Below are 23,272 nucleotides of genomic sequence, written 5' to 3' on the forward strand. Positions count from 1 at the left end.
GTAAGATTTTACTCTCCGTAACGAATATTGTGATTCGTTTACATTGTTTGTGTTTTGGAATACACAACCTCCCCTTTCTCTGGAAGTGACTATAGGTGTATTGCAGTAATCTTGTAATTCATAAGAATGGTCAATTTTGCGTTGTGTCACCGCAATTATTTTAAGAACAATTTCTAGTTTCTAATATTCTAGTTTTGATTAAAAAAAAACTATTTTTACTGTGTGAATGTGTGTAATGTGGCCAGGAAGTTAAATAGATTAAATGTCCCTAAATTGGATCCCCTGTTGGGATAGCTAATCTATTTTTTTCCACTTTTAATGATTAAAACTATTACATTTGTCGAATAACATAATTAATTATAAGTCAATTTGTGTATTCCAAAACACAAACAAACAATCAATGTAAATATATCCAACTCAGCACATTTTTAAATGTGAAAATGTAAGTTTTAGTTCAGTGTCTAAAAGGAACTTACGTTTACTATACCTAAAGATGGCATTTATATTTGTAGTTGTCTGAGTTATGAGAGAAAATCAGGGTTTCTTATTGAGGGGCCTCCATAAAGAGCTAAGAGACCCTCCAAAAGGCAAAGAAATACAGCTGTTTCTGCTAAACACTCACGCAATGGTATACGAAACCACAAAACATTTTTAGTTTAATCAAATGTATCATTGCGTACTGCATAATGCTTCATATACATTACTTATTACTTTACTGTTAAGTTACTTTCTGAAACACTTTCCAAGGACAGTTTGTTTATGCCCTGATAAAACAGATGAGGGCCGCGTGCGCGAGTCAAGAAAATCTAGGCGGCGCAGAGTCAAGTCATGTGGCTGTGCTGATGATGTCATTTGCGTCACACACTGCATGTGGAGGGATCCGCAACGCGCACACCCGAAGAATACTTTGGCCTTCACAATGACTCGTTTTGTGGCACACAATGACATAAAAATGCATGAATATAATTCATGTTTTAAATACATTCTACATACCCAATAAATGTACTTAAAAGTAATTAACTGTTAATTAATGAACTGATCACAAGAATTTTAAATGTAAAGCAATACAATCATTTTGACAAAAGTAATTTGATTAGAGTAATTTATTACTATTTAATCAGATTACACCCAACACTGGTTGTGATGGGACAGGCCTGCCTGGCGGACGGCAGCGGTTCCTCCTCTTCCCGGCAGACGGCAGGACTCCACGACAGCCCTCCTCCTTCCCAGGTTTGGGCACCAGTGTAACGAGGTTCTTAAGATGGCCAAGTGGAAGGCGGGAACCAGCTGAACCGTCAATATAAAACTTGAATCCAACAGAACTCAAACATATACTGCAATACAAACAAAGACGTACACACACAGCTTTGTGCATCCGGCCACACCCTCCTCCTCATCACACCAGCATTTTAAACAAATGATTTAATGAATGAACGTAGTATGGAGCAAGACAACATATCGAGTTACAGCAGAGAATTGAGCTGAGAAAGAACATGAGACAACATTGAAATTATTTCAAGCGTTGGGTACGCCCAGCACAATAGCTCAGCTGAATCGAGTAAACGGGAGCGTATCTATGCTCTCCATATATATGTGGTACATACTGAACACATGAAAAAGGGTCTAACACGAACATGTATTGACAGGGACGGATTATGACTTGCAAAGGCCCTGGGGCCAATTATCTCCAAGGGCCCCCTCCACCAAAAGAGGGGGGGATGTATTTGTTCATGCCCAAAATGGTTTTCAAGCGGAGTTTACCAAAATAGATCACACAGCCTTAAAGCCCAGGGCACCCCTGGGCAGTCAAAGGCCCTTTGGTAGTCACGGCCCCCATTGGCCCGGTCGGTAAGCCGTCTCTGTGTATTGATGCATAACTCAGCCGAACGAGGTCGGATCGGCCTCAAGCTCGGGTCGATGGTAGTCCTGGTTGTACCAGAGCAGATGATGGCGGTATATCTGGCCACCTCGTCCACTACTTTTTAACGTAGTCACGGAATAGTTTTTACACTCCCTAATTTAGAAAGCCGTTTTGCGAAAGCTAACTGATTTTTTATGCTTAAAACTATTACATTTATCGGACAACATTATTTATAATGGTTGATTACATGATTTATCTGGACGAGACAAAGTATGAAGTGACGCTATACTGCAAATTATATTTCAATTCAGGTAAAAGTAACAGCAAAGGTCTTGTTTTGACTGTTCGTCATTGCGTGTTGTGGAAATATGAGACAGGTCACTACAAGCAGAGTTTTAATACTGCATAACTGAATCCATCTATAGTCACTTCCAGAGAAAGGGGAGGTTGTGTATTCCGAAACACAAACAATGTAAAGAAATCACAATATTCGTTCAGGATCGACCTGTTAATTTTGACAAAACAATGCGAAATCCTTAAATATTTTACAGCTTCCCTTTTGTGACCTTGATTTCATAACTCATCGTGTGATCTGGTTATTTTGTATATATCCTTGAATGTGTGAAAAAGTTCCACAATAAAGCATTGCTCATTTGATTATACTCACAGGAGGAACCCCGGACCCCTTCATAAGGCCAAACAAATGAACCTGGGGGTTCTCCTGGTGTTTCATCAAAACTAGAATACTAGAAACATAATATATATATATAAATATATTTTATAATTGCAGTGACACAATGCAACAGTGTCCTTTATCTGTCCCAGTCTTCATAAATAATCCAAATTAGATTAGAATTAGATAAACACACCCAATTGCACCTCGTGCTAAAGAACGTCCAGACGGTGACTGAGTGACCCTGTTAGGTCAGTAAAGGAGACCCCCCTAAAGAACTTTCCATTCAAACACTGCAGAAAAGAAAAAATAACTGTACCAATACCCAAAAACATGACATTGCTATGATGCATGTCCAAATAATGTGGTATTACCATAGTACTTTTTTTGTTAGTGTGATGTCTCAGGGTGATTCTTCTCCTGGGGTTTGGACAGCCTGTGTCTCTGTAGAAGGCAGCATCAGTCCATCTGTCCCATCTATGAGCAGCCAACACACACACACACACACACACACACACACACACACACACACACACACACACACACACACACACACACACACACACACACACACACACACACACACACACCCCAACAGTGCTACCAGCCCTGCCCTCTGTATATAACTGCATTTGTGATTAAATCATTCCCAGGTTGGCATGACATGCATATGAAGAGTGTGGAAGTGCAATCAAAGGTGTTTCACTCTTAGTAAATCTCTTAAATCTGATTAAGCCAAAATATTCCCAAAAGAGAATGGACAAGATTGCTTTTTCAGGATAAAGACAGGGAAGAGGAGGAGGATAAGAAAAGAAGAGAAGTAGAGAGTAAGGAAGGTAAAGAAATGCAAAAGAGGAGTCATGTGGCGTGTAAGTTTTACAGTTAATCCTAAACTACTCCCGGGCGGGATCCCTGCTCGGGGGGCCGTAAAGAAAGGACTGACTGGAGGAGTGAAAGGGAAAAGAAGGCTGTTCTCTTTTTCTCTGCGATGTCGGATGGGAGTGATCCGAGGACGGGTTAAAGGTAAGAGACATGTGAGAAAATGTATATGTTGTGCAAAAGGTGTGGGGCCTTTACATTTATATATGTGAGTGTGTTTGTAAAGGAGTAAAGGGTGAATTTTATGAATTGTGAATGTGTTTTGAAATGCATCAGAAATTCATTCAAGATCTGCATAGCTAGCTTCCAGACACATGGGGGCAGTATAGTGTCAATACATTTTTTAATACCTGCATGAACAAATGATCATCCATTCTTTTGCAAAACACAAATGATGTGCATGTATGGCCGGTCCCCTTTACAGTGTCATGATGTGCAATGTATTATGTGTGGGTGATTTTTTTCAGGTAACTTTTCTTTCCTTAGGATGATTTTAAATAAAATGCTTTTTAAGAAAACACTCTAGCATAGATTAAAATAACTATATAATGAAAAAAAAATTTGAGGATCAAAATCTTCAATTTGCCAGAATTTAGTATTAAATTGATGTTGGGCTTGTCCCCTACCTAGACTTTTACTTTCCCTCTAAAGTACATTTATATTAAAATCAGGACTTTGTCATAGTTTTAGAAACAAAAACAAAAAATTATCAGAAACTAATTTTCATTTCAGAAATTTTCATTTTAGAAATTAAATTAATTTTAGGATTTTTACTATCGTATGATTTGAAAATTGCTTAATTGCCATTGTCATATGTTATTATCATTATCAAATCAGCTAATATTGAGAATATTGACACCATCATCACTCACAACCAGTGTTGGGTGTAATCTGATTAAATAGTAATAAATTACTCTAATCAAATTACTTTTGTTAAAAAATAATGTATTGCTTTACATTTAAAATTCTTGTGATCAGTTCATTAATTAACAGTTAATTACATTTAAGTACATTCATTGGGTATGTAGAATGTATTTAAAACATGAATTATGTTCATGCATTTTTATGTCATTGTGTGCCCCAAAACGAGTCATTGTGAAGGCCAAAGTATTCTTCGGGTGTGCGCGTTGCGGATCTCTCCACATGCAGTGTGTGACGCAAATGACATCATCAGCACAGCCACATGACTTGACATAGTATGAGCGCAGCCTAGATTTTCTTGACTCGCGCACGCGGCCCTCATCTGTTCGCGGCGTCTGAGCATGCGCTGGCCATTGACCGTACTAAAAGAGTGTTGCAAAGCTGTTGTGGTGCGCATGCATCAAACACGTTCCTATTCGCTCGTGGTCAGAAAAGTATACTCAGAAAGGTGACGAAGTCGATTGGGCACGAGGCGATCCGGCACGCGCAAAAACAAAATATACCTGGGCCTTATGGAAGAAATTAGTGGTGCTGAGTGTATGACTTGTGTGCGAAATATAGACATTTTGAATTTGTTGAGGGCAAAAACAAACTTTCCTTGAAAAGTGTTTCAAAAAGTAACTTAAAATAAAGTAATAAGTAATGTGATTACTTTTTGATGAAGAAATTAGTACAGTTATCTGGTTACATTTTTAGAAAAATAATTAGTCATTTGTAGTGTACTACTACTTTTTTGCGAAACTTCCTCAACACTGCTCAAACGCACAAACAAAATCAATTTAAAGCTTGATCAAAGACATTATCAAATATTTATTTCATTTATGTGATAAAATGTTTTACAGATGAAAGCTTCCAATATTCAAAAGCGCCCCTTATTGGAGAATCACCCATCTGTTGTGTGATGTCTTTTGTTGGGGGAGGAGCTTATCTTTTTTGGTGATATATAAAGAATAGAATGTGTGGTATGTGTTAATGGGAGAGATGGGTGTTTGTCCTCTCTCAATACACTTGCGGCTGTCAAGACAAAATCCACTAGTGGGTAAAATACCCCCACCTGTCCCAAAACTGAAACTCGAGAACAGCTCTTCAAGCTCTCAAGGCATTGCTTTGTCCTGTCAGTTCCACAGCTAGTAAAGTTTATTGCTTCCATATTGTCAAGTCAGGTCAATTTTATTTGTAAAGTGCTTTATGCTACCTTGTTTCAAATCACTGATAAATAATTATAGAACTTTGAAAGAAATATTATTTCTGTCTCTATATGTCTTCCATGCATTTATTGACTGATCTTTGGCTGATACATCGGTGTATCTCTTGTAAATACGATGGTAGATGGATATAGAGATAATTGCTTTTATTGGCTGATACAAATTTTTGATCGATACATCAGTGCATCCCTCGTAAATAAGATTGTATATGAATATGAAGATAATTGCTTTTATTGGCAGATTCCAATGTTTGTCCGAAATATCGGGGCAGATAATTGCTTTTGTTGTCTGATACGGATGTTTGGCTGAGACATTGTGTATCTCTAGTAAATACAATGGAATATGAATATGCAGATAATTGCTTTTGTTGGCAATACCTGTGATTGGCCAAATCATCGGTGCAAACAATTGCTTTTATTTGCCGATACCGATCTTTGGCTAATACATCGGCTGATCTCTAGTAGATAAGATGGTATATGAATATGCATATAATTGCTTTTATTGGCCAATACATCGGTGGATCTTTAGTAAATAAGATGGTATATGTATATGCAGGTAATTGCATTTTTTGGAAGATAAAGTTTTTAGCTTTAAACATGGGTGCAGATCATTAATTCTTACGATGGATCACTGTTTCATGGTAAAAAAAACATTTCAGGACTGTTTAATGCAAGATTTTTGACTGCTAAATGAAGGGAGAAGGGGCACTTGTGAGAGAGAGAGAGAGAGAGAGAGAGAGAGAGAGAGAGAGAGAGACATGAGGGAGTAGGGTGTGTGTGTGTTTAATACAACACTATTTTTTGGGACTACATTAGACTGCCGGTAGGAAGATACTCACAGGCTCTGAGTATAAGACTGTGTGTGTGTGTGTGTGTGAAAGGGGATGATTAATAGGCCAATTTAGAAAGGAAGAACACATGTGAACATATCACAAGAAGCTCAAGAAGTGAAGGAGGAGCGTTGGAAAGGAGGAGAAAAAGACAGCCTGATCTGACACTTTGCTGTCCGGGGTGTTCATCTACATTCCCATACCGCAGCGCAGTCATAGCTGGATAAACTACCATCTGCTTCAACTCATGCTGCATACACAGGACTGAATCTGACTGAGCGGAGAAGATTTGTTAAACGGATGACTGATTTCCGTTCGAGACTAGTTGCATTTGTTGATTGACAGTTGAAATCTGAAGGCAGAGGGAACTACGTTATGGTGTTTAAAAATGACAAATTGGAGTGGCACAGTGGAATATCTCAAGAATAATCCAAATCTATTTCTGCAAGACACTTTTTCAGTCATTTGTTCATGCATTCACTCTTACACACGTGACCCTGCAGTGATGAATCAGTTGATATTTATGTCTTGGAAATTGTGGAATTCTGTATGATTTTTCTGAAGTCTACCTTTATGGATTGAATAACATGGGAAGGTTAACCGGGTAAGCAGTTTGTATTGTCCGAATTCGTGGATTCTTATTCTTCTACGCTGAATGGATAAATCTAGTCTGCTTGCCTTCTTCTGGACCATGTCATTCTGTTTAAAGAAGATTCATCCAGTGTTCCTACAAAAGCAGCTCCAAAGAGTCTTAACTTGACTCTGGCATACTTTTATAGGTTAACATGTTATTTTCAAGTTCAGTGATGCAGTATGGTTGTCATAGGGTTTGGTAAATTTTAGTTGGTTCTCAAACTGGCATGTGACAGAATCGGAAGTCGTGACATTCCCATGATGTTGTGTGGCTTGAGAAGAGAGGGTCGCAACAAAAGTGGTGAGTCACAATCTTCTCAATTCATCTGTTGTCATGGTTCTTGTACAAAACACTGTATTGCCATAGTACTCTGAGATACTTCAACGAATACCATGGTATTACCTTGGTACGGTCCAAAAAACATGGTATTTTTCTTTGTAGCATGTCCATAAATTGTTGGTATTGCCATGCTACTTCAAGGTACTTTAACAAATACCATAGTATTTCAATTTTACAGTGCAAAAATACATGGTATTTTCCTGGTACCATGTCCATAAAATGTTGGTATTGCCATGGTACATGTCCAATACATGGTATTACCATGATATTCCAAAGGTACTTAAATCAATACTTTCGGTACTACCATGGTGCTGTCCACAAAACTTGGTCTTTCTATGGTACCGTGTCCGTAAAACGTTAGTATAGTCATCGTACATGTCCAAAGCACTGTATTGCCATAGTACTCCAAGGTACTTCAGCGAATACCATGGTATTGCAATGATAAAGTCCAAAAACATGGTATTTTCCTGGTACCATGTCTGAAATAAAGTAGTACCCTGGTCCTTTTTATTTATGGTCAAGTTTGAAGTGTTTTTGCACAGGATGTACACAGGATAGTGTTCCAATACAATGAAAAGTGTATGTGCACAGTTCTTTTTCACAATGTAGTTAAAATAAATATAACCTCATGCTCATACTTTACACCTTTTTTTTTTAAACAAAATATTTATATATTTGTTTTCCCAGAAGGATCTGCCATTCTATAAAAATAAAAAAGTTTTAATGGAAAAGCCCATTCAGTGTTCAGAGCTGAGAAAGGAATGACAACTGGGGCCACTATAAATAAAAGCCCAGCTCTGAAAATAGGTCCTGAGCTTCCATCTACATTGTTGGAACATCATCCGTTTAACCTACATCAGGATTGGTGTCAACACAACCAGGGCCGTTGGAGTGGTTTGCTCCAAATTTCAGAGTTTCAATAGACTTAGAAAATTAGATATGGTCCATTATGACAATTTTACTTGACTCTTACTTTAAGAGGCATCACTTTATGTGTGTTTTTCTTTGCTTGTGCCATATAGAAAACTGTGCATTTAAAGGATCATAACATTAAAGGGATAGTTCACCCAAAAATGAAAATTCTCTCATCATTAACTCACCTTCATGGCATCCCAGATGTGTATAACTTTCTTTATTCTACTGAACACATACATTTTTTTTTAAAGAATTTCTCAGCTCTGTAGGCCCGTACAATGCAAGTGAAAGGTGACCAGACCTTTCAAGCTCCAAAATTCACATAAATACATATGACTCCACTGGTAAATGTCTTCAGAAGCTATATGATAGGTGTGGGTGAGAAATAGATCAATATTTAAAGCCTTTTTTTTTTTCATTATAAATCTCCACATTCCTTTCACATTCTGAAAGTGAAAGTGGAGAATTATTGTAAAAAAAAAAAGGATTTATGCATCGCTTTAAAAGCCATATGTTAAACCACCAAAGTCGTATGGATGTTTTTTATGCTGCTTTTATGTGATTTTTAGAGCTTGAAATGTCTAGTCACCATTCACTTGCATTGTATGGACCTACAGAGCTGAGATATTCTTTTAAAAATCTTTGTTTGTGTTCAGCAGAAGAAAGAAAGTCATACGCATTTTGGATGGCATGAAGGCGAGAGAATTGTAATTTTTGGGTGAACTATCCCTTTAATTATATTATTTCAGTGGCTGTGAAAGTTTAAACGTCTTTAAAGCACTGGTGTGATGTTGTGAACATTTGACCTCTAAAGCAAATAGTCTGGTTGGCTATTGGTTTGTTTAGCCTTTTGGCTTAGGGAAGCTGAACCATCTTTACTGACCAAAAGGATGTTTATGGGCTGTTAACACTCAGGAAGGACTGTATAGGGTCCACCCTACACTTAGAAAATACAAATGGTTACAAAGAAATTGTGTTGAAATCTGGTTTCTGGATTCCTTTTAGTCCAAAGGATGTATTCAGGGTATCTAATTGTCTTACGGATTATAAGTTAAGAATGTTGGGGCTGATGGGGATATTAATACAGACACGTATATGTCTCCATACATAGCTGGTACAGTAAAAATAAATAAATAAATGACTCCAGGGCTAGACAGCAATAAAGGAAACAAATCAAACATAATTAGACATGGGTTGTACGTATAACCTAGTGGTAAAAGATCTGAGCTGGAAACGGAAAGGTTGAGGGTTCAATTCCACCAAGGGACAAGCCTTGAGCTTTGACTATTGTTACTAGGTTGCTATGGTGGGACTGCCCCTGTAATTTAAAGTGGGCAAGAAACACCATTTTCAACCTATTTTACTTATTTTATGTAATGTATTTCAGAGTGAAACAGGAAATTTAATGAGCAAAAAGCTTAAGGTGGGGCTTGATTTAATCCTTGGTAATTAATTGGATCACATGAAGTGGGCGTTTTGTACCAGGAAAGAGTCAGAGCTCAATGTGAGTTTGTGGTCAGTTGCGGAGGACTATAAGTTAATATTATCCAGTAGGATAATAGGACTCGATGACGAAAAGGAAAGTCATTTAAAAGGCGACATACCTTTTTAAATGTTCAACCACTCCTCTCCAATCAACTAGCTTCATTCTGGTATGGAACGCTCACGTTTCACAATCTTATCAATTCTCAATGGATGAAATCAAAGTTTTCTTAATTTCAAAGATGATCTTTGCAAAAGTCACTTAAAAAAATGTAACTTTCCCTGACTGCTTATGTGCAAAATTTATTATATTTAAGCTATCAAAACCAACAAATAATCTGTAACGTGTAAGGCCACTTGGTATGAGATATTTAAAGTATATAATATATTTAATATTTTCCGTTATTTTTCAGATGATGCCTCATACTCAAAGGGAAGCAAAGACTCTGCTGCGTGTGACAGCAGCGGTTTCACCAAAAGGTGCAGTCTTGCTGGTAGGTCGCCATCCAAACCTACAAAGCTAAAAATCTGCAGATAACTAAATTCTATCATTTACTCTCCCTCATGTTATTTTATATCGGACTTACTTTCTTCTGTGGAACACAACTTTAATTTTCGTCTGTTCCTCATCCAAGCCCAGAAGTCATGTAGGCTAATTGTTAATGGCGCTTTTACATTTTTTGTGAAGCTTGAAAGTTGCCATTCATTGTAAATGCATCAAAAAGAGTGACCAGTATTCTTCCAAATTTCTTGTTTCGTGATCCATGGAATAAAGAAAGTCATACTGGTTTGGAACAAAGATAAGGGAGAGTAAATGACAGAATTTTCAAATTTAGGTGAACTATCCCTTTAAGACTCTTTTATAGCTTGCTGTGTGCCTCAGCTGACACACACATGTTGTGTTTCCATGTTTTATGGGGACTTTCCATAGACATAATGGTTTTTATACTGTACAAACTTTATATTCTATCCCCTAAACCTAACCCTACCCCTAAACCTAAACCTCACAGAAAACTTTCTGCATTTTTACATTTTCAAAAAACATAATTTAGTATGATTTATAAGCTGTTTTCCTCATGGGGACCGACAAAATGTCCCCACAAGGTCAAAAATTTTGGGTATTACTATCCTTATGGGGACATTTGGTCCCCACAAAGTGATAAATACACGCTCACACACACACACACACACACACACACACACACACACACACACACACACACACACACACACACACACACACACACACACACACACACACACTCTCACTCTCACTCAGTGTTTTTTACCTTTAGGTGAAGTGACTGTTCTTTTGTGAAAATGCTGATATTTGTTTTTTTGGACTGCTGCTGTACCCGCTTGATCTCTCTTTCTGTTCTTTTCTTTTTCTCCCTCGTGCTTGTGAGGAATCATGTCAGTTAATTCGATGTACTACACTAACATTTATGATCAAATGCTGATTTACAGCTGCTGTTTTTGAACAACTGCAGGTAGGGCACACTTTGGATGGTATAGTGTCCATATCGCAAAAAAGTTATGGAATCATCCAAAGGTACATTCTGCAGATTCTCAGCTACTGGGTCCCCGATTACCTTTATAAGTGAAGAACTAAAAACTAAAACTAAAATTTTTACAGATGGTCATTTAGGAAATTATTTGCAACTTGGTAAAATGGGGGACGAAACCTGAAGAAAAAAAAGAAATACACACAAAAAAAATAAAAATCAGCATATTCATGCATAATAAATAAATAAATAATTACTTGTGCGAGGAGATATACAAATAATTAATTAAATAATGAAATGCACCTATTAGTGTAAAAACGAATACAATATAAAACATGAATAAATGATTTAGGACATGCAAAAATGCTAAAGGAAATTCAAAATTGAAAGTTGATTTTCAATTCTACATTTCTATATCAGTTTAATCATGCATTTATTTCTGTATGCAATTCCATATTTATTTTTCCTTTGCGCAACATGCTAATGAGGATGTCAACAGCTGTTCGGGCATCACAGTCAAACTATCGAGTGAATACCAGGTAGATACCAAGTGCAACAGTTTGGCTGGAGTTTATCAAAGAGAAGTTCGATAGAGTTGTTCTGCGAGGTACCGAATAGTTTGGAGAATCGTAAAAGCTAGAACTTTCGTTAAACTTTTATTTAATCATTTTTGCATTAATTGGTGCATTTATTAAATTTTTTGTTTATCTCCTTGCACATTTAATTTATATTTTAGCAGGTTTTGTCCTCCATATAATAGCCTACAATTCAAGAACAGATACATTTTAACAAAATGCAAATTACTCTTTTGAGATTTTTTCAATGAACTGATCGAACCGGTTCATAAATCGTTCTAAATGATTCATTAGTGAATCAATATTAATTAAATAGAATTTTTTCCATATCTGGTAATTACAAATGACTGGAAAGGTCATGGAAAAGTCATGGTAATTCATTGGTCAAAAAGTGTGGGAACCCATGTATTGCAGTAAATATTTGTTCCAGATTTACCTGTTTAGATTTTGACATTACTTGTCAAATGTTTTATGAGAATCACAGTTGTATAATTCTATAACGTATCCCAGAAAACAACACACAGTGTAAACTACCCCCCATCTGTCTTTCCAAAAAATGGCTAAAGGATTCAACATCACAATGCTTGGTTAGACAAGCTCCCCCGTGGGCATGCCGGTGAAATACCTGCTGCGAAACCTGTGTGCTGATGTGTGTGTTGTGTTTGTTTGTGTATATACACATGCAGATGAGCAGAGAGGTGTGACCACAGTGGAACTGATTAAAAAAGAGGGTAGCAGTCTCGGCCTCACCATCTCCGGAGGCTGTGACAAGGACGGCAAGCCAAGAGTGTCAAACCTGAGACCAGGAGGTCTTGCAACCCGGTGAGAAACAGAGGACACATTTTGAGGGGAAATAGCCCTTTGTGCACAGCAAACTGGGCCGGTTGTGACATCATCAAAACAACATTCCACAGTCAATATGGCCAATCTATCAAATAAAATATATTTAAAAACATTTATATGGCCAATTTATTCCAGACCAGCATCCAAGATTGTCAGAATCATGATGACTGACTAGTTATTTATCAACATACAGCACTGTGTAAAAGTATTATGCACATAAGATCTCACTAAAACATTTTTCTTAAGTTGTTTTTTTATATCTTCAGCTTTAGTGTGTCAATAACAATTATACATTTTAGACTCCCAAACATTCCTTTTGCAAGTAGAATAGAACAGAATAGAAGAACAGGGAGCCCTGCAACAGAAGGTATGACCCCCACAGGGCCTCTAATGAACATCAAGTCAGTCTGAGATTACATAAAGAGAAAAAAAGCAATTGAGAGTTTATATCTGTCTTCGGTTTCGGATAGTTTCGGTACTGTTTGGGGGTGTTATTAATTAACATTTAAAAGTTATTGGGGGTTATAATTATGTTTTAAGTTCCATCTAATGTTAATAATGTTGTTTTATGTTATGACATGGGTTTATTTTTAGTTACCATGGGTGAGATTAGTGTTCCTTTGAGCTAGGTGTGATACTGTTCAACATAATGACAGCAAACACAAAACTTTTCAAAGCTCTGAATCAATTGAATCAATTCACCGCCACTTCCACCTCGTGCACCCAATGTTGTAATCCACCACTGCGTAAATGATTCTGTGTTTCAAATAATTCGCAGTACCACACACTGGTCAAATCACATGACCAGTGTGATGTACGCTTTAGAAGCATTGGATCGAAACAAATTGTTTAAGGTTTCAAAGCTTTATTAAGCTTGTTTCTTAAGCGCTCAACACTTGTTAACGTTTGCTGAAGCCTGACCTTTTGATTGCTTGAGGGAGACATCAGTTTGATCATTATTTTCTATCAAGAATAGGAAAGCAGTGACTCAAAGCAGTTACTAGTCACTCCTTTTCAGTCAATGCTCTATTGCTATATGCTATATTACCCATTTCTGACACCCTGTTGGTAGGTGTCTTTGTGTTTTGTTTGGTGAGTGATGCACCATGTTTTCTCAGCTCTTTAACCTCAGGATCTGTGCTCCTGTGTGTGCGCGTGTGTGTGTGTGTTCGTGTGTGACCTCAGGATGTAGGCTGCTCCATCACATCAGCCAATGAGAGAGTGATGAGCTGATGCAGTACTAACGTGACTGCTCTCGCTCTCTCTCTCTCTCTCCCTCTGTCACACACACACACACACACACACACACACACACACACACACACACACACACACACACACAGATAAAGAAGATTACATCTGAATGGTCTGGCTGACCTGGAGGCAGCTGCACAACTGATTTGCTCATTAGTGAGATACTACAGAGTTAAAAATTAGAGTTGTTTGCAGACAGGTGATCTAAAGTTTGCATTAAAAATATCACAGTAATTGTTTCCATAAGGGAATTGATTATTAACGAAAACTTATAAACATTTAAATAGAGACCTACCGTGAGCTCCAAGGCTCTTAACTGATGGTATATGCTTCTGCTGAAGCCATCAGTCTTCCTCCGTGTATGTAACGCCCACTTTTAAAGGGATAGTGTGAAAAAAATGAAAATGAAAATTCTCTCATCATTTACTCACCCTCATGCCATCCTAGATATGTATTACTTTCTTTCTTCAGTAGAACATAAACAAAGATTTCTAGAAGAATATCTCAGCTCTGTAGGTCCATGCAATGCAAGTGAATGGTGACCAGAACTTTCAAGCTCCACAAATCACATAAAGGCAGCCTAAAAGTAATCCATATGACTCCAGTGGTTAAATCCATATCTTCATTTCATCAACATTTAAATCTGTTTTACTATTAATCTCCACTTACACTTTCAATTTCACATTCTTTCACACTGTAAAAAGTGATAGTGAAGATTTATAGTAAAAAAAAATAAAAAAAAATGAAATATTGATTTGCTACACACCCAAAGTGATTGCATCACTTCAGAAAATATATATTAAACCACTGCCATTGTATAGATTACTTTTATGCTGCCTTAATGTGATATTTGGAGCTTCAAAGTTCTGGCCACCATTCACTTGCATTGAAAGAACCTACAAAGCTAAGATATTCTTCTAAAAATCTTCATTTGTGTTCTGCAGAAAAAAGTCATGCACATCTGGGATGGCATCAAAGTGAGTAGCCTAAATTATAAAAAAAAATTATAATTTTTTTGTAAACTATCCCTTTAATGATCAACTAATTTCCGATGGTTAAAGTCCTGCCCTACTTTTTTTTCTCAATTAAGATCCTGTTTTGCTCTGAAATATGTCACATTACATTAAGGAACTAAAATGGGCTGTGAGTGCCAGTTCATGTTTGCTTTTATGTCTAGTGTAAAAGGAAAGTAGATGAAATCTTGATATTTTGAAGCTTACATTGAAATCACAATGTATTTTAATGGATTTTGATTCCACTGCAGAAGTATGCAAAACCACAAAAAGGATGTGTTTGGGTGTTTAGTTTTGCCTTTGGTTGTGTTCTCATCTGTAAATGAACTACTTTTGTTACACTCATTGTGTTGGTTATGGGTGTGTGCTGTTTCCTGCGTGTAGTCATAGTTAACATGATGCTTACAGCGCTGGGTGACAGCAGCGGCTTAAATTAGCTTCTACAACAGTACACGAGGAGTCAAACACACACACACACACACACACACACACACACACACTGCAGGTCTCTGCTGCATGACAACAAGGCTTACCTTTCTACAGCAGATATTTTGATGGTTTGTGCAGTCATCATGTCAGTGAGGCCGTGTTGTATGGAATTAATCTTGTGCTATAGGGTTTGGATTTGTGTATGAAAAAGCTCTAGGCTGTACTGTAAGAATCTTATAAGGTGGATATCATTTCTAGTATTAGATATCTGTTCTCTGCTTGTATATGTCATAGCTTGACGAGTGTTGGCTGTCCTGTGTTGACATATCTCCTATTGAGAAAGGGAGGTTTAGGTGGGACATACTGAAGGGCTCATCTCTCTTTTTTAAATAGTCAACAGCTCAGCCAAGATTTGTGATTTCCTGCTGGCTGATTGGTTGCAGGTGGTATTCTCATTCTAGATAGCATGTGATTGGATAAACATCTGTGTAGTGTAGGATGAGGCATTAATATTTTTTGGCCAGTTTTCCCAGAAGAGAAAGACTGTACATTTTAAATGCATATATATCTGCTAAAAGTACATTTTGTCAACATTTAAGAGTACAGTAGCATATAGAGTGCTAACACACATAACTCTATATGTAGGTTTCAAACTATGAAAGTGTCCCATTTGATGGTATAAAAGTTGTAAAAGATAAATATGGACATGTATGAATCATATCATACTGTAAGAAAAATAATGTGTCAAATGTAAGACAAATGTATGTTCTATAAAAGAAAATTATGCTTTCCGTGTATATTTAGACTAGAAAGAGGAAACACTCACACAAACAAAATTTCAATTACAAGATTGGTTGCCCAAACTTACAATTCATAAAAAAATTGTTACTATGAATTTTGTATGTGAATGCATCACCACATTAAGGCAGAATCTTGTTCAGTCGTAATATATCTTTTTCATATGCATCTGTGTGTTTGCGGCAGGAGTGATCAGCTCAATGTGGGTGACTACATCAAGTCAGTGAACGGTATAAATTTGTCCAAACTCAGACACGATGAGATCATCAGCATGTTGAAGAACATCGGTGAACGTGTGGTGCTGGAGGTGGAGTACGAGCTGCCTGTATTCGGTAAGGACACAAACACACACACGATACATCCCCAGGATTCAGATTTGCCCATTTAGACAGGAAGAGACTGTCTGACTGACATGCAAAGTGACCAACCACAATTCATTTTGTTTTTATGTGCCCATTAGGGGCTGATTCTCAAGCAAATGAATAATATTTTAAGGATATTTAAATATTTTACTTCAAAACAAGACAAAATTACTGAGTAAGAAATTAATTGTTGCACTTAAGGTATATACATTTCAGTCTGTGGGGTTCCCATGAAGTAACACTGCGATCTGTGTGTTTAGCTCCCAGCAATCCCGGCAATGTCATCTCTAAAACTATTGAAGTGTGTCTGGAGAAAGAAGGCAACAGCTTTGGCTTCGTTCTTAGAGGTAATGAACCACTGTCTGACAAATTTAAATGTCTTTATGTGAATATTTTATTTGTTTTTACCATGACCTGATGCAGTTCCTAAAGAAACACCCAAGACATGACATGTGCTTTTGTATTAATGTTCTGTGTCCAGTAGAAGTTACATGCTGTTGTTCACCACAGAAAATATCTACTCGTCCCTCAGTTTGTAAAAACTAAGGGAAATGGGGGCCTGGTAGCTCAGTGGCTGATGCTGGCTATCACCCCTGGAGTTGTGAGTTTGAATCCAGGGCGTGCTGAGTGACTCCAGTCACAGACTGGGAATTGGGCATTCAAAATTGGGAGAAAAAGGGGAACCCCTTTAAAACATTTATCCCATTCCCACATCCACACGTATATTTTCATTTGAAAATGAACTAATTTCACTAGTGGCATTTTACACAGTTCTGGTTTTAGTCATATTCTTTCAATGAAAATGTCCTTTAAATTTAGTCAATATTTTGTCATGTCATATTAATCACTTAATCAACAGCATTTATGGCATAATGTTGATTACCACAAAAAATAATTTTGACCTGTCCCTCCTTTTCTTAAAAAAAAAAAAGCAGCAGCAAAAATCAAGGCTACACGGAGGAACTTACAATAGAAGTCAATGGGGCCAGTTTTTGGAGGGTTTAAAGGCAGAAAATCATTTCTACAGTAATTTTAGGGTTTGTTGACATTACATCATCATGGCTATGATGTTGTACAATTGGCTATGAGTTAACACAGAAAAGGTTAGTAAGCAATTTTAACACAACAAAATCATATTCCTTTAATTAATTGGACCCACTTTATATTAGATGGCCTTAACTAATATTTGTACATGCGTGTTGCTGCATTGAAATTACATTAAGTACTTGCATTTAATTACATTTGTAGTTACATTTAACTTTACCCCTAATCCTAACCCTAACCGTAATCCTAAACCTACCCATACCTCAACCTCAGTAGCATCAAATGTGGGAATTTTGCAGAACCACATGTAGTTACACAGTAAATACATAGTCTTGTATTTATTTAATGTTAGTACGTAGTAGTTAAGGCCACCTAATATAAAGTGTTACTTTAGTCAATTTTACTCAAATCTAAAATGGCATATAATTTTAGTCAACAAAAATAAAATATATAGGCCTATTTTAGTTGGTGATAATGTGCAAAATTACAAAAAAGGTTGTCTGACTGTAAAAGACCAAACAGACAAAATACTCTACAACTGTCTATGGTGTGAAAACCTGAGCTCCTGAGATAAAAGCATATAATGAAAATACTAAGTTTTATTGACTCTTTAGAAGTTGGCCTACTGTAGTCTGAATTCTTCACGCTTTAGAGACCATTATTAGGTTATTGCATTGCATGCAGCATGTTATTTACAGAAACCGCGTACTCACATGCAAGTTGCGCATAATATGACTAGCGCATTATATAATTCAAAGTCACCTGTTTATTCTCTGTACAGATGTAAGTTGTAATGCTGCGGATATAGTTATTAATCTCATGTATAAATAGGATGCATTTGAGTGAGGTAATTAACCCATTTTTAAGTGGTTCATTTTGCCGGGGTTCAAGTGCGTTCAACTCACGCAGCTCAAGAGATCCTTAATGGATTATTGGATTAGATGAGTCCATGTTTAATATCTTCTTCTATGAACAGATGTTTCTCTAGATATTTCCTCTTCTGTTTATTCATTGCACTGTTATAATTTTTTTCTCATCATATTTTCGTCAACAGTATGCATTAATAAAATCGTTTAATTTTCGTCATGACGCATCTTTTTCATCTCGTGTTTTAGCGTTGATGAAATCAAATAATCTTTTGTCAACTACAGTTTTCATCAGTGATTTCGTTGACAAAATAAACACTGGGAAAATGATAACATTGAAATTAGACAAAACTGAAAATGTAGTTTTCAATCAAAAAGGGATTAGTGTGGATGTGTCCATAGACATCCACTGTAAATGCATTATCTTAAATTATTTTTTGTGATAGTCAACAGCAAGTCACAGATGCTGCCGATAGAGTTTAACTTGTTTTGGACCCAGAATATTCCTTTAAATTTTCATCTTTATCTTCCTCCCAAATACCCCCAAATAATTTAAAAAAATTAGGAAAATCTTATTTAATGGCTTTTGTGTTTTAGCTCTGATGTTTCACTCAAGGACAGCAGATGGTTTATGTATGTATTTAGTAGGGTGTTATGACTAAGGGCATCAGATTGGCACGTCAGGTGTGTGTTTCACATGCTTTCAGGGGGCTTCCATGAGGACTGGCAAAAGGCTCGACCTCTAGTTGTGACCTATGTTAGACCCGGAGGACCTGCAGACAGGTGAGACAACTATGAGTCAGATCATATGAGTGTGTGTATGAGATATATTTATTCCTTAGCTAGAAAGGATGTGCGGTGGGCCAAAAGATGCCCCATTTGACCGTCTCCGTTTGTTAATTAGTCTAATGTCTGAATCATCTTGAATCTCTCTGACCCTGTCTGTGTGTGACCATAATGATGTGACGTCTGTTTGTGTTTGGGTAGGTGTTTGTGTATACATTTCTGAAATGTAGTTTGTGTTTTGTTGTGTCTTTGTGAGAGATATTATATATGTTTAGTGTGAGAGCATGCAGTAGTTTGTGTGAAATGTGTGTGCACGTGGTTGGTGAGCGCTGTAAGCTGGTTTTGGAGGCATACATGCCAACTGAAGCATAGGCTGATGACATTAGAATGAGTGAGAAGGGTAGAACACAGCCCAGAGCGCGCGCGCGCACACGCACACGCACACACACACACACACACACACACACACACACACACACACACACACACACACATACACACACACAAATACATATTAAACCCTGCATTATGCTCTATAGTGAATTCAAATTAACATATTATATACAGTGGGGGTATGGAGGCTCAACTGGTACTAGTAACCAAAAGGTCACGGGTTTGATTCCCAGGGAACATACTGTACTCACTGATACTTTTAGTGAATAGGAGAGAGTGGAGCTAGTTCAATGCGATTTGTAGTCAAAAGCCTAATTGCACAATTCAAATATATATATTTTTATATCTAGCAGCAGTCTTGCATGTTGGTTTTAAACACCTAGTTCAAAGCTCTCTTAAAGGAATGTTCTACCTTCCAAATTACATTTTTCCTTTTATCATATTTTTGTTATAGCTCTTGGGAAAAACAAGCAAACTTAATCAAACCACAATGGCATGGGTCAACTATATTAAGAAGGCAGATTTATACTGAAAGATTTCTTAGTATTCTTAAGACAAATGGTTTGACTTTCTGTCTTCTGCTAAACACATACAATGATTTTTAGAGGAACATTTAAGCTCTGTAGGGCCATACAATGTCAACAGGGTCCAAAACATTGAAGCTCAAAAAAAGCACATAAAGGGAGCATAAAAAGTATTTCAATTCTTCTGAAGCAATATTATAGGTGTGGGTGAGAAACAGTGTGGGTGAGAAACAGATCAATATTTAGTAATAAGTTAAAAATAAGTTTTTACTATTAATCTCCACTTTCAAACAGCCATCATAAGTGCTCTTCTCTCCTAAGAGTTCTTCTACTTTTGTTTTTGGCAATTCACATTCTTCTTACATATCGCCACCTACTGGGCAGGGAGAAGAATTTATTGTAAAAAAGGACTTGATCTGTTTTTCACCCACTCCAATCAAATTACTTCTGAAGACAAGAATTTTACCACTGGAGTCTTGTGGACTACTTTTATGCTGCATTTATGTGCTTTTTTGAGCTTTAAGGATTTGGACCCTGTTGACTTGCATATATGGATCTTCGGGGCAGAGATATTCTTCTTAGATTATTCGTTTGTATTCTGCAGGAGAAAGAAATGCATAAGGGTGTGGAAATAATTGGAGGATTTACATTTTTTGGGTGACCTATTCCTTTAAAGAGATGTGTAGATTGTGTTTTGTGGATAATGGATACACATTCCCCCCATCAACTCCCAATGTTCATACGACACTGGTTTAGTGACAAGTTCCATTGTGACAACTTGCCCCATGTACTGTGACTATTTGTCTCAGTAGTGGGGCATGTTGTCACAAATGGTCAGTGTGTGTACAATGAACTGTATCTTTTGTCCTAGGCAAGAACAGTGAATATTTTTATTAGCTTTTTTGTAGCCAAAACTTCTAAAGGTCTATGCTGAAGACCAGCTATGCAAAAACTCAATTTGAAAAATAAACCTAACCTGAGAAACATTCACTGGTACTGTAGTGTAAAAAGTGTAAAAAGTGTGAAAACTAGCCCCGGTCTCCCCTGCCATGAATGTACTGTAAAGTCTCTTTGGAAATAAGCATCTGCCAAATGCTGAATCCACTTATGAAAAATGTACATAAATTTAATATTTTCTTAGTAGGCCTATTTGGTATGTTTTAATGACCGCATGTGCTCAGGCTGACATGGACTCCACAAGTTTGTGCAAAACTGATGTTGCATGATTTTCTAATGTTCCAAAGAATGTCAATGTCACGATAGCAAACAGTGACCTAGAAATCTTAATCATTTCTTATTCACTTTTCAGGGAATCTTTTGAGCCCGAACTATACATGAAAATATAAATCAGTGTTCTTGTACTTCAACTGGTAGGAAAAGGCACTAACAATGCTAAGGTCATAGGTTCAATTTCCAGTGAACACACTGATAAAATGTGTAGCTTGAAAGCAATGCAAGTTTGTTTGGATAATGACAAATGCAAATATGTCATTTATGTTACCACAACACTGACTGTTTTAATGACTATGAAAAAGAACTTATTAAAATGACTTTGATACCTGTATTTTAGTGTTAGCGTTACATCCTCTACTCAAATCCCTTTTGTATTTCTCTTTCATCTCTGTACCCATCCACGGCTCTGTCTCTTTGTGTTTCTGTCTGTCTCTTTGTCAGAGAGGGGACCCTGCGAGCGGGCGACCGTGTATTGAGTGTGAGCGGCGTTGCTCTGAACAGACTGAAACATGCAGACGCTCTGACTCTGATCATGCAGAGCAGCCAGGAGGCTTTCTTCCTCATCGAGTATGACATCACAGTCATGGGTGAGCAAGCACACAGATGCGTACGTGCACACATAAACTTGAGTATGCTTGTATGCACAGACTCTCATGTGGCCTTAATTAGACTCAAAACATATTCCATTCCCACTGGGAAAAGAATCACAAGTGAAATCTTTTCATTATCTAGAATGAGATCCAATTAAATTGCGAGCGTTTGAAGATGATTTTCATTCATCTCTCATGTTTCTTCTCTTTTTATATAAGAATTAAATCAGTTATCATCCAATTCTTCCAAGACCAAATTAAGCTATGCTATTCACAATCATTTTATAGTTCTATGTTCTTACTGTGCAGTATCTCAACTATTGTCTCAATTGAGGAATGTTGTTCATTCTCTGTGCATCACTCTCTCTCTCTCTCTCTCTGGTTCTGGTTTGGTGTTATGTCAGACTCAGTCCAGAAGTCATCAGGGCCGCTGCAGGTGGAGATTGCCCACTCTGCAGGCTCAGTACTGGGTATCAGTCTTACTACCACTCTCTATAGGAACAAACAGGTCATTACAATCCAGAAAATCAAACCTGCCAGTGTTGCAGACAGGTGAGTGCAAATGCACACACAATCATACATGCACACTCTCATACAGTACATCCATTCAAAGGCAACACTGCTTGAAGAATCACCAGCACACATGCATTTACAATTACAAATCTATGACCATTACATGGGTAACAGTTTCATTCTAAATTCCCAAATCGTCAGCGTGCTACCGAGTTCTACGGGCTCGGACCTGAGAAAACACGGGACGATACTGACTCATCTCGGAGATTATAGAATCTCACAAAAGTGTTAGGTGTTGCCCAGCCCGCTGCTCTACAGATGTCTGCTAAGGCGGTGCCCCTAGCCAGTGCCCACGAGGACACAACACTCCTGGTAGAGTGAGCTCGGACCCGCAAGGGGTGGGGGGGGGCACGGCCTGGGTGTGATAAGCCAGGGAAATGGCGTCGACAACCCAGTGGGCGAGTCTCTGCTTGCAGACAGCGTTCCCTTTCTGCTGTCCCCCAAAGCAGACGAAGAGCTGCTCAGAGCGTCTAGTGCTCTGTGTGCGGTCCAGATAGATACGTAAAGCATGTACTGGAAACAGCAGTGAAATTTATTTCCTTTTAAATGTGCACTTAACCAGCAATTCTTTCACACTACGAGCCCAATGTTGTCACATGCGTTTGCGATTATTTTGGATCTCCTCTGAATGTGGTTGCAGCGGACATGTCTCAAAAACGCATCTTTATAATACCAGGTGTGAACAGGGCCCAAATGTCTTCTAATTTGTTCCTCAAGATTACACCTCACACAGTCAGTGTAGGTCT

General features: G+C 37.5%; 1 protein-coding gene across 2 annotated transcripts in view; it reads left to right on the top strand.

Annotated features, from left to right (window-relative positions):
- Positions 1–3,182: 3,182 nt before the first annotated feature.
- grip2a (glutamate receptor interacting protein 2a) overlaps positions 3,183–23,272 on the top strand; it is a 45,963-nt gene continuing 25,873 nt past the window's right edge. For both annotated transcript variants that reach the window (XM_052093761.1, XM_052093762.1), the window contains exons 1-8: positions 3,183–3,557; positions 10,152–10,232; positions 12,505–12,640; positions 16,342–16,487; positions 16,778–16,864; positions 19,135–19,210; positions 21,805–21,950; positions 22,358–22,505. In XM_052093761.1, coding sequence (XP_051949721.1) covers positions 3,395–3,557; positions 10,152–10,232; positions 12,505–12,640; positions 16,342–16,487; positions 16,778–16,864; positions 19,135–19,210; positions 21,805–21,950; positions 22,358–22,505 — 983 coding nt within the window. In that variant the 5' untranslated portion in view covers positions 3,183–3,394. The remainder of the gene's footprint in view (positions 3,558–10,151; positions 10,233–12,504; positions 12,641–16,341; positions 16,488–16,777; positions 16,865–19,134; positions 19,211–21,804; positions 21,951–22,357; positions 22,506–23,272) is intronic.

This window comes from Xyrauchen texanus, chromosome 27, assembly GCF_025860055.1.
Source record: "Xyrauchen texanus isolate HMW12.3.18 chromosome 27, RBS_HiC_50CHRs, whole genome shotgun sequence".
NCBI lineage: Eukaryota > Metazoa > Chordata > Actinopteri > Cypriniformes > Catostomidae > Xyrauchen > Xyrauchen texanus.